The sequence below is a fragment of the Muntiacus reevesi genome, chromosome 22 (genome assembly GCF_963930625.1).
Source record: "Muntiacus reevesi chromosome 22, mMunRee1.1, whole genome shotgun sequence".
Classification (NCBI taxonomy): Eukaryota; Metazoa; Chordata; class Mammalia; order Artiodactyla; family Cervidae; genus Muntiacus; species Muntiacus reevesi.
The window spans coordinates 1,722,429-1,733,436 of NC_089270.1; the positions used below are offsets into that span (position 1 = coordinate 1,722,429).

General features: G+C 61.9%; 1 protein-coding gene across 4 annotated transcripts in view; it reads left to right on the plus strand.

Annotated features, from left to right (window-relative positions):
* The window catches only part of SH3BP2 (SH3 domain binding protein 2), a 47,408-nt gene extending 36,400 nt beyond the window's left edge, over positions 1 to 11,008 (plus strand). For all 4 annotated transcript variants that reach the window (XM_065914551.1, XM_065914550.1, XM_065914548.1 and 1 more), the window contains exons 6-13: positions 280 to 368; positions 608 to 676; positions 2,180 to 2,822; positions 4,127 to 4,250; positions 4,463 to 4,518; positions 4,732 to 4,813; positions 5,280 to 5,339; positions 5,657 to 11,008. In XM_065914551.1, coding sequence (XP_065770623.1) covers positions 280 to 368; positions 608 to 676; positions 2,180 to 2,822; positions 4,127 to 4,250; positions 4,463 to 4,518; positions 4,732 to 4,813; positions 5,280 to 5,339; positions 5,657 to 5,794 — 1,261 coding nt within the window. In that variant the 3' untranslated portion in view covers positions 5,795 to 11,008. The remainder of the gene's footprint in view (positions 1 to 279; positions 369 to 607; positions 677 to 2,179; positions 2,823 to 4,126; positions 4,251 to 4,462; positions 4,519 to 4,731; positions 4,814 to 5,279; positions 5,340 to 5,656) is intronic.

The following is an 11,008-nucleotide window of genomic DNA, read 5'->3' on the forward strand; positions in this document are numbered from 1 at the left end:
AATAGTTGCCCGGTCCTTTCAGTGATGAGGATTCTGGCGGGCCCCTGCCTGAGCCCCTAGCACAGGAGCCGGCGGGGACCTGGGTCCAGCCCTGAGGCCTGGCACCCGGCTGGGCAGGCAGGGGGTGCGCCTGTGGCGAGAACCACAGTGGGGCTGAGAAGGCAGTCGCCCCCCGCCCCAGTCTCCTGTTCTGTGTGTGTCTGCGTGTCCGCGTGGGTGAGTGCGGGAGGGCCCCTGCCCGGTCCTCACTGCCCGCCTGCCCACCTGCCCTGCTCTCAGCGACTCCAGCTCGGACACCGATAGCTTCTACGGCGCCATCGAGCGGCCGGTGGACATCAGCCTGTCTCCGCACCCCACAGACAGCGAAGGTGAGATGCGTCCTGTGTGCCTGGCCCACGCCTGTCTACAGCTGGCTGCTGCCCAGGAGGGAGGGGTGGCTGACTGGCCTGCCTGCTCTGCCCCTTGGGTTTTCTCAGGCTGCCTGGGTGTCTTGGGTCCGGGGTCCCCATCCTGGTCTCTGCCTCCCTGAGGGGGTGGGGTGTGGAGGGCCCCGCCCGGCCACCTGGTTCTGGGCTGCCCCGGGCCTGACGCCCTGTCTGCCCTGCAGACTATGAGCATGATGACGAGGACGACTCATACTTGGAGCCCGACTCCCCCGATCCCGGGAGGCCTGAGGGTAGGTCGGGCGGGCCCGCGGCCTGGGCAGCGCTTGGGGCGGGGAGTGGGCCTCGGGGCTGGACAGAGCCCCCGAGCTGGGAGTGGCTGTCCTGGTGGGCCCTGGGTGGCCTCAGGCCTGACCGTCTCCACCTCGGGCCTCAGTTTTCGTCCTTCCGCTCGAGGGTTTGGAGGATCAGACCAGGAGTGGCGGGCTCTGCTCTCCGACCCCCTCCAGTTAGCCTGGGTGGGAGAGGGCTGGTTCAGGGGTAAATTGGGGGGCCCTACACTTAGCCAGGCCCTGGCTGAGCCGGGGACAGCAAGGCTAGCCCTCTGTGGGCACCTCTGGCGGCCATGTGGTTGCTTACCGCCCCACCCAGCCCTGCCTCCCAAAGCCAGCGCTACTAGCCTGTACCCGCATCACCAGGGAGACAGGGAGGCGTGTGGGAGGGCCACGCCCCTGTCCTGCTCTATGTCGTGTCACTCCCCGCCCCCGCTGTCTGTCCCCATCTCTCCATCCCTTGCCTTCTGTCTCATTGCTCACTAGGCCTTCCCCCACCCCGTTCTCCTTCCCCAGCCCCTCTTGTCCTTGTCACTTTCATTATCCCCGGGGACTTGGCCCAGTTCTTCCACCACCGCCTACCTGTTCCTTGACCTCTTGTCCAGTGACCTAGATTTCTGCCTTCCTTCGTCCCCTCACGACCTTTTCTTGGCTCTTGTTGTTGTTCAGTCTCTTAAGTCGTGTCTGACTCTTTGCGACTCCATGGACGGCAGCACGCCAGGCTTCCCTGTCCATCACCAACTCCCGGAGCTTACCTAAACTCATGTCCATCAAGTCGGTCATGCCATCCAACCATCTCATCCTCTGTTGTCCCCTTCTTCTCCCGCCTTCAATCTTTCCCATCGTGAGGGTCTTTTCAAATGAGTCAGCTCTTCACATCAGGTGGCCAAAGTATTGGAGCTTCAGCTTCAGCATCAGTCCTTCCAATGAATATTCAGGACTAAGTTTCTTTAGGATGGACTGGTTGGATCTCCTTGAAATTCAAGGGACTCTCAAGAGTCTTCCCCAACACCACAGTTCGAAAGCATCAAGTCCACTCAGCGTCCACTAAATGTTCTGTAGCAGCTTGAATGTGTCACAAGCAGATCCAACCCGCCTCCCCCCAGCCTGTTCCCGCCCTTCCTCCTCGCCTGTCGGCAGGAGTCCCAGCTGCCCTCTGAGCCCAATCCTGGGAGGCTTCCCGACCTCCTCTCTGTCTCTTGCCCCCCCTCTCTGGGAACCTGATGTGCATCTGGGCTTCGGGAAGTTTTGTCCAGGCTTTGGAGGGCGGCTGGGATGGGCCCAGTGGCGTGCGGCGGGCCAGACCCAGAAGGAAGGCTGCACAGGGAGTGTTGGGTGTGGGGGGCTGTGGGGCGGCCAGGCTGCGGGGCAGGGGCCCTGGCTGTCCGCCACCCGCAGAGGGGGTGCAGCTGCAGCCTCCGGCGGGGGACGCCTGCTTACCACGTGGCTCTTTTTGCTCTGCAGACGCCCTGATCCACCCACCAGCCTACCCCCCGCCCCCCGTGCCCACGCCCAGGAAGCCAGTCTTCTCTGAGGTGCCCCGCGCCCACTCCTTCACCTCCAAGGGTCCAGGCCCCCTGCTGCCACCCCCGCCCCCCAAGCGCGGCCTCCCTGACGCCGGCCCGGCCCCCGAGGACTCCAGGCGGGAGCCGCTGGCCCTCCGGCGGGTGGAGCCCAGCCCCAGGGTGCCCGCCGTCTCCCGGAGGATGAGTGACCCCCCGCTGAACGTCCTGCCCCCCGGGCCCGGCCTCCGGAAAGCCCCTTGCTTCCCTGAGAACAGCAGCCCCAGCCTGGAGCCCAGGATCCCCGTGCACGGGGTCAGCCCCGCCAGCACGGCCGTGGCCGCCTCCCGGAACTGTGACAAGCTCAAGTCCTTCCACCTGTCCCCCCGGGGGCCACCCGCCCCCGGGCCCCCGCCCGTGCCGGCCAACAAGCCCAAGTTCCTGAAGATGGTGGAAGAGGGCCCCCCGAGGGAGGCGGCCAGGCCCGGACCCTGTGTGCCCCCCGTGGCCCCCCGGCCGCCTCCGCTGAAGCTGCCCGTGCCCGAGGCCGCAGACCGGCCCCCCGTCCTGCCCCGGCCAGAGAAGCCAGCGCTCCCGCACCTCCAGTGAGTCTGCGGCCCTGGCCCCCCGGCGCCCCCTCCCCAGCCCGTTGACCCTCTTGACCACCGGTGACCCCGTCTCCCTGCCCCCGGCTCTCAGCCCACATGGGTGCCAGGCCCTCGATCGCCTACCTGCTTAGGCTGACCTGCTGCCCCTTCCCACTTGACCCTGGGGCTCAGGGGTGTCCTGCCTTACCCAGTGGGTGGCGAGCCTGGAGTCTGGTTGCTGCGGGGAGCCGTGGGCGAGGGGGCTTTGGGGAGACTGGCCTTCTGGAGCCCCTGTCGGTGGGGAGGGCTCCCCAGGATCAGGGGAGCGGCTGCAGGGCAGCTGGCCTTCTGGGGACAGGGCTGCGGGGAGGCGTGGTGCTGAGCCTCTGTGGGCCAGCGGGCCCTCCGGGGCCACAAGCGTCCTTCCCAGCGCTGGCTCTGAAGCCACCAAGGCTGCCTGAGCCCTTCCCAACTGGAAAGCCGCTGGAATGCGGGACCGCCCGACTCCCCGAGGCCTGCTCCAGACCCCGTGGGCTTCATTGCTGGGCAGTGCCGGGAAAGGCGTGTGTCATGGCACTCCAGCCCGTGGGACCCTCAGCAGTGAAGGCTCTGGGGGCCACGGGTGACCCCGAGTGGATGCTCCCGCCCGGTTCTCCCCGGGAGCCCTTGGCCGTGTCCCGCTCCTCCCCAGGGCTCTGCCAGCACTGTGCCCGTCACGACGTCCCTGGCAGTTCTGTCCTGTGAGGGGCTGCAGAGTCGTGGGCCGGGTCCCTGTATCAGGCCCTGAGTGCCACAGGGCCGCCTGGGCCACAGCCGATCACCCACAGCACAGCGGCACCCACAGCCTGGCAGCCCATCCAGGGCGCCTTCCTGAATCCTCCCCGGAGCCCTGGCTTAGGAGCACGTGGCCACGTGCAAGGGCGTGTCTCTTTGGCCTGGGCTGTTGGCGTTGTCCTCGATTGCTGTCGGGGGAGCATGGCTTGGCTGAGGCCACAGGGCTGGTCCGTAGCAAGGAGACCGCCCTCAGACTGGGGCCTTTTCCCGCAGCGTCCAGACCCCAGGATGACCCAGGCCAGGGATCCCAGCTCAGGCTTCCTGGCCTCAGGTGATTCCTGCTGCCTCAGGACGATCAGCACGGACCCTGGCTCCTGGAGCTCCAAAGTCACGAGCCTTTGACGGCTGCCAGGGCTTCAGGCCCCAGACCTCCTGGGTTCCGAGGCTCAGTGTGGTCGCCCGGAGGGCGAGGGGGCGTCACCGAGGGGAGTGGGGCTTTGTTCCCCGTCTGACGGACCGCGGCTTCCCTCTTCTTGTCCCGCTCCCAGGCGATCACCCCCCGATGGGCAGAGTTTCAGGAGCTTCTCCTTTGAAAAACCCCGGAAAGCCGTGCAGACTGACACATCGCAGGCGGACGCTGACGGGGAGGGCTCCGACGATGACTACGAGAAGGCAAGGCTGGGGGGCGGCGCCCGCATCTCAGCCGCTGCGGGGGCTGTGGAGGGGGCTGGCGGGCTGTCGGAAAGCTGGGGGCTCTGGGGCTGGAGGGTCGAGCCCGGTACAAAGGCCTGGCTCCCAGCACAGGCTGGCAGCCAGCGGGGAGGAGGGACCCAGCCCCGTCCCGGGCCATGACCGTAACCCGACCCTTGACCCTGACTGCTCAGGTGCCGCTGCCCAGCTCAGTGTTCATCAACACCACCGAGTCCTGCGAGGTGGAGAGGTCGGTGCGCCGTCTGCTTTTCTCCTCGGCCTTGTTTGGGCAGACCTGAGGGTCTCCGCCCCCCGCCCCCACCCCAGCTCTTCCTGCTTTTCTGGCCGCCCCCCACGCGGGCTCTGCATCTGCCCCTGTGACCCCGGTGCTCTCGGAATGGGGGAGGTGGGTGGGGTCGGAGGGTCCCCGAGAGCTCCCCTCCACGCCGCCGTGTTGTTGCAGGCTCTTCAAGACCACGAGCCCCCGGGGGGCGCCCCAGGACGGTCTCTACTGCATCCGGAACTCCTCCACCAAGTCGGGGAAGGTAGGCACCGAGGGAGGTGGGCCCGGGGGTCTCGTCACCATCGGCAGTGATGCCCACCCCGCAGCACGGGCAGGAGGCAGGAAGGAAAGGGTGGGGTTCCTGTTCCTGCAACCTGAGGGGGGCTTCTTGGGGGCGGTGAGCCTGGTAGGACGTCCGCTGGCTCTGCCCAGGGCCCTCCAAGGGGGACTCGTGTGACCTCACTGAGCCTCAGCTGCCCCATGACTATCGGGGTGGTCCCAGCGTGGACCAGACACGTGCCGCTGTTACTTACGTCTCACCCGGCTCTGAGGGCGGGACCCCTGGGGCGAGGTCGCCCGTCTGGACCCTGCTGTCCGTGTGCAGGGCCGCCCTCCCCCATGGACCTGGCCTGACCCTGCTGCCCACCGGCTCGGTCTCTGGGGGGCCCGCGCGGGGTCTAAGGGCCCAAGGCGAGCGAGCCCCGTGCTGCCCGCTTCTCTGCCTGCAGGTTCTGGTCGTGTGGGATGAGACCGCTGGCAAAGTGAGGAACTACCGCATCTTTGAGAAGGTGAGCGGGCGGCCTCGCGGAAGGCCCCAGGCAGGAGGGGGAACCTGCCCTGGGGCCTGGCTGGGGTCCCGGGGGTCTCCCTGGTGGAGCACAGGCTGTGGGCACTCAGGCCCACGCCTGCAAACACCCCTCCTCCTTCCCCCTCCCTCCCCCACTCCCGGCCCAGCTGTGTCCCCGCATGGACCCCAGAGGAGATGGGATGACCCGCCCCCAACGCTCGACTTACCTGCAGACCTTGCCGGCACCCTGCCGCGTGCCCCGTTTCACAGGGCAGGCAGGCTGGCCAGCCCCCCGACCCTGCCGCCCTCCCCCCGCAGGACTCGAAGTTCTACCTGGAGGGCGAGGTCCTGTTTGTGAGCGTGGGCAGCCTGGTGGAGCACTACCACACCCACGTGCTGCCCGGCCACCAGAGCCTGCTGCTGCAGCATCCGTACGGCTACGCCAGGCCCAGGTGACCCCTGTGCTACTCGCTGCCGGGCAGAGGCGACCCCGGGGGCCCAGCCCCAGGCCGCGCAGGAGGAGGCTGGCCCTCGCGGGAGGCTGAGTGGAGCCAGCAGCGAGCGCTGACCTGGGGCCTCCCCAGCGGACATCTCAGAGGAATCTCAAGGCCAGGCCCCGCCCAGCAGGCTGGGTCCCGGGGCCAGGCCGGGCCTGGGGCCCCAGAGGATGGGGTGGGGCTCTCCCATCTCATCCTGCACACTGCCCAAGGGCCCAGGACTGAGCCTGGGCTGGACTTCACAGACAGGAATGGAGGTTCCCCCAGCACACCCACCCTGCACTGGGCTGGGAGCTCGGCAGGGCGGGCGTATTTGGGGTGGGGAGGCAGGGGCTGGACCCCCCAGGAACGTTACAACACAGGCTCCGTGAGGGGCTGGTGCTGAGCAATAAAGCACAGACGACCTTTGCACCGCGGCCAGGGCTGACTGAGTACCCACTCCAGGGTCCAGGCAGTGAACTCGCCAGGTCAGCTCCCCCAAATGGTGGTCTTGTCTTCTAAACCACAGGTCGCTAAATGGCTTGATCTTGGGTGCACAACTGGTCACAGGATAGGACCCCAAAGTCGGACGGTCCGGGTTCAAAGCCTGGACATGAAGGACCAGAGTCCGCTGCCGCGAGTGCAGTCCAGGGCAGTGAGGCTGCAGAGCTGAGGGCCCCGCACGTCTCTAGTTGGGTCATTCGCTGGATTAACCAGCAGTTGGGAGACAGCCAGGTGGGAGGCTCTCCCAGCGTCCTCTGTCCGCAGCAGTAGGGTCTGCAGGGGCTGGGAGCTTGGAACCCAGCTGGGGGTTTCAGGAAGGCTTCCTGGAGGAAGTGATGGCTACAGCGCTATGGGAAGAGTGGGCCCCGTGTAGGCCAAGGATAGATGGGGACGATGGAACCAGATGCTCCGGTCGGTACACATGCCCAGCCCTGAGTACCTCCGTGCTTCCTCCAGCAGGCTGGTCTCCCTGGCGTCACCATCCAGGGGTGATTTTTTTTTTTTTTTTTTCATAAAAATAAGCTCAACTGGTATCAGGGCTGCCAGGGAACCTAGGGCCATTTGATCCTCTGCATTGCCCTCTTTTGGTAGGAAAGAGGAATTTGTTGTGTAAAACCCAGGCCATGAGAGCACTTGTGCCCACTGGCAGTGATTAAAGGCCCCAGGAGAAGGCCACTCGGGCGTCCCCTCCGCTGCCCTGGGTGAGGTGGTGGAGGAGAGAGGGGCCAGGCAGGGACATCGGCTCTCTGATGGGGAAGACCACGGCCGTCTGCTTCCAGAAACGGTGTCCAGCTCTGCAGATGTTCCCCCTTCAGCCCCCGGGGATGGGGGTGGGGAGGTGGTCATGGTCTCTGGGTGACCTGGGGGTCACCCGGGGTCACCCCCACTCTGGGGGTCTGGGGCTTGGGAGTCCTGGTGTTCCTCCTGCAGCATCTACGGGGAATGAAGAGTTTGCCCTCTTTCACCCGTTCTGCCCTGAACCCCCAGAGGCATACCGTTCCCGTGTGGCTGCCGCTTCAAGTGGGGCCTGGGATCAGAGACGCAGTTTCCAGCGGGGCTGAGGGTCTGCCGTGCTGGGGACCGCCACGGAACGCTACTGCCTTTAGTTGGCGTGCAGCTGCTTGGGAGCCAGCTCGTGTTAGAAGACCCCGAGCTGGAAGTGGGGGTTCTGGCATCCAGAGCCAGGTGACAGGTCCTTCTGGCCGCCTGGACAGATGGGGCCTGTTGCTGCTGGAGGCCCAGCACAGGGCCTGCCGGGACAGCTGCCCACCTCTGTGGACCACGCAAGCTCAGGGCCTTGGTTGCTAGAGTTAGAGTGTGTGGGCTGGGGGCAGTGGATGGGGCACCAGATGTGATCCTCTGATGTGGAGGTGGAGGGGAGGTCCCAGACCTACCAGAATGTTCTGTTCCCCCCGTTGGCTGGAGGGTGGTTAGCACCAAGCACTTCCCGTACTTGAGGCGCTAAGCTGCAGACTTGACTTAAGCCGCTGCTCCTCCAGCTGCAGGCAGACAGTTTCACAGGTGAGGAAACCGAGCCACAGAGCGGCCTGGGCTTGTGTCCCAGCCACGTGATCTGTCTTTTGCCGCTGAGCCCAGACCCTGGTGTCTGCCCAGGGGCCTCGGATAGGCATTGTGGGGTGTCTGGTTAATCTGCACCCCCCAGGGTTCCGGACCTGCCTTCACCCAGTGAGGGGCCCACGCTGGGGCGGGGGGGGGGGTGGGGGTGGCGGCGAAGGATAAGACCGACCCACCTTGCTTCTCAGTCCTCCCAGGCCTAGTCTGTGGGTAGACCTGCCGGGAGGCCCACCCGAGGGGCCATGCTGCCCCTCACCTTACAGACAGGGAAGCTGAGGCTCAGAGAGGCTTCGCTGACCTGCCCAGCCTGGTTGAGTCCAGAGGCAGTTCAGTCCCTGCCCTTGGGAAGAGGCCCCAGCTGCTTTGAGAGCTCCTCCAAGGCAAAGCACTGAGCCTGGTTTTACTCTTCCTGCAGTTGATCAGAAAGAGTGCAGAGAGCCCATGTAACTTCAGTTAATAGTGATTTTTTATTGCAAAAATGTGCTTTTACAACCAGAAGAGATCTGACAAAACCAATTGGGGTTACTCCCTGCCCCCACCCCAACTCTGGGTCACCCCAACTCTGGACGCCCCCTGCTGGCCTGGGGCAGGGGGAGCTTCCATCTGCCCCCTGCTGAGCACCAGGGGCCTCGGGCCTGGGGCCAAGGGGCTTCTTGTCCAGCTGGGCGGCACTGGGCTGGCCTCTGGAGGGGATGGCAGGGCCACCCAGGGAACATCAGGAGAGGGAGCTGGCGATGGACAAAACTGCGTCCCTAGAGGAAGGGCAGTGAGGGGAGGACCGCAACCCACCTCTAGCTGTGACCTGGCAGTTGGGAGCCCCTGGCCGGGCAGCCTGCACACACATTAGGCTCCCTGTCAGGGCCCCGGAAGTGGCTGCTGGTGGCCAGGCTGCCAGCACTCTGGGGAGGGAGAGTCACGGGTCACAGAGCAGCCCTGACCCATCTGCCGCCCTCAGAAACCTCAGAGGCTGCCTGATGGCTGCCCCTGCGTCACTCTCCAGCTGCATCCTGGCCACACCCCGAGCTACTCGGAGCTGAGGCACCTCCTTTTCCCTTTCATTTCCTGTGGAATAAAACGCATTCAGAAAAGAGAACATGCAAAGATACTGCATAGCATCGCCATGAAGCGGACCAGCCCCCCCCCCCCCTCCCTGCCGTGCCCTCCCCAGCTTGGCGCCACGCCTCCCCTGCCCCCCCCCCGGCTGTGGGGGCTCCTGCTTTACTGTGAAGCCTGCCTCTGTCTCCTGCTTTCCTGTTTGTGCACCTACACGAGTGGAGTCATACCCACGCAAGCTTTGGCATCTGGCTTCTGCCTGTCATGTCTTCAGGTTTATCCAGGTTGCTATGCGTAGCTGTAGTTTCTTGCAGAAAACTGTTCTGTTGATGGCATCGTAGTTCATGGATCCATTTTACTGTGGATGGACGTTTAGTTTGCAGTTTGGGACAATCACAGTGCTGCCAGCAACAGTCTTAACTGTTTCTGACCCATGTGTGCACGAGTTTCTCTGGGGTGTGTACTCACGACTCTTGAGTTCTAGGGCATCAGGGCCTTCCACTGTTTCCCAAGAATTCTGCAGTAAAAGATCTGTGGTTCCACATCCTTGTTAACACTCGGCATTGTCAGACTTCTCTCCATCTTTGCCAAGCTGGTGGGTGTATAATTATGGCTTTATTTGCATTTAGCTAGTTATTACTGGACTCCCCTGGTGGCTCAGACGGTAAAGCATCTGCCTACAATGGGAGACCTGGGTTCAATCCTTGGGTCAGGAAGATCTCCTGGTAAATGGCAACCCACTCCAGTATTCTTGCCTGGAAAATCCCATGGACGGAGGAGATTGGTAGGCTACAGTCCTTGGGGTCGCAAAGAGTCGGACACGACTGAGACACTTCACTCACTCATTGGACGTGAGCTTGAGCAAACTCTGGGAGATAGTGAAGGACAGGGAAGCCTGGTGCGCTACAGTTCTTGGGGTCGCAAAGAATCTGGTATGACTTAGTGACTAAACAGTTACTGATGAGGCTGCACACATTTTCACATATTTATTAGCCATGTTGATTTTGTCTCCTGTGAAGTGTCTGTTCAACTCTTCTGCCCATTTTCCTGCGTTTGTCTTTTTCTATTAATCTATAAGAATTATTTATATAGTCTTGATACTGTCAGTAACGTGTCATGTATATCTTTCCAACTCGATAATTGCTTTTTGGACGTAGCACGGGGTAAGGATTCACTTTCATACCTCCCCACAGAGGGTTACCCCACCTGTCCCTGCATTCTTTATGTATAATCAGCCCCTTCCCTAGGCATCTGCAAATCCACTTGCCATCTATCCATACACGTGTAGGTCTGTGACTGGACTCTGTTCTGTTCCATTTGTCTGTTTCTATGCCAATACCAAGCTATCTTAATCACTGTTGTTGTAGTTAGTTCTGATGGGCTTCCTTGGTGGCTCAGTGGTTAAGAAGCTGTCTGCCAGTGTGGGGGACGCGGGTTTGATCCCTGGGTCCAGAAGATCCCCTGGAGAAGAAAATGGTGACTCACTGCAGTATTCTTTCCTGGGAAATCCGATTGACGGAGGAGACTAGTGGGCTGGAGGTTATGGGATCTCAAGAATCAGACACGACTTATCGACTAAACAACAACAATTAGTCTTCGTATCTGGTAAAGTTAAGTCCGTATTTTTCTTTGAATGTGTCTTGGCTCTTCTGGCTCTTAGTGTCTCCGTGTAAGTTTTTTCTCCCATGTAAGCTTTAAAATCATCTATTCAGTTCCATTAATGACAACTCAGTTGGTATTTTGACTGGGAGTTCATTGCAGCTATTAATCAACTGGTGGAAATTTGAAATCATTGATTCTTCTGATTCATGAATGTGGGTCTATCTCTCTCTTCATCTGGGTCTGTCTTTAAGGTTTACTGATAGGATTTTTATAATTTTGCTCTTTATGGTCTTGCTCAGCTTTTGCTAGTTTCATTCATAGGTATTTCGTATTCCCTTTATCGTATATGGTTTTAACTTTTTTGTCATGTAATGGTAGCATATAGGACACACTTTGTCTTTTAACTGCAGCTGTTTGTCCATTTGTGTTTAATGTAATTAAATCTGTTGTCGTATTGTTC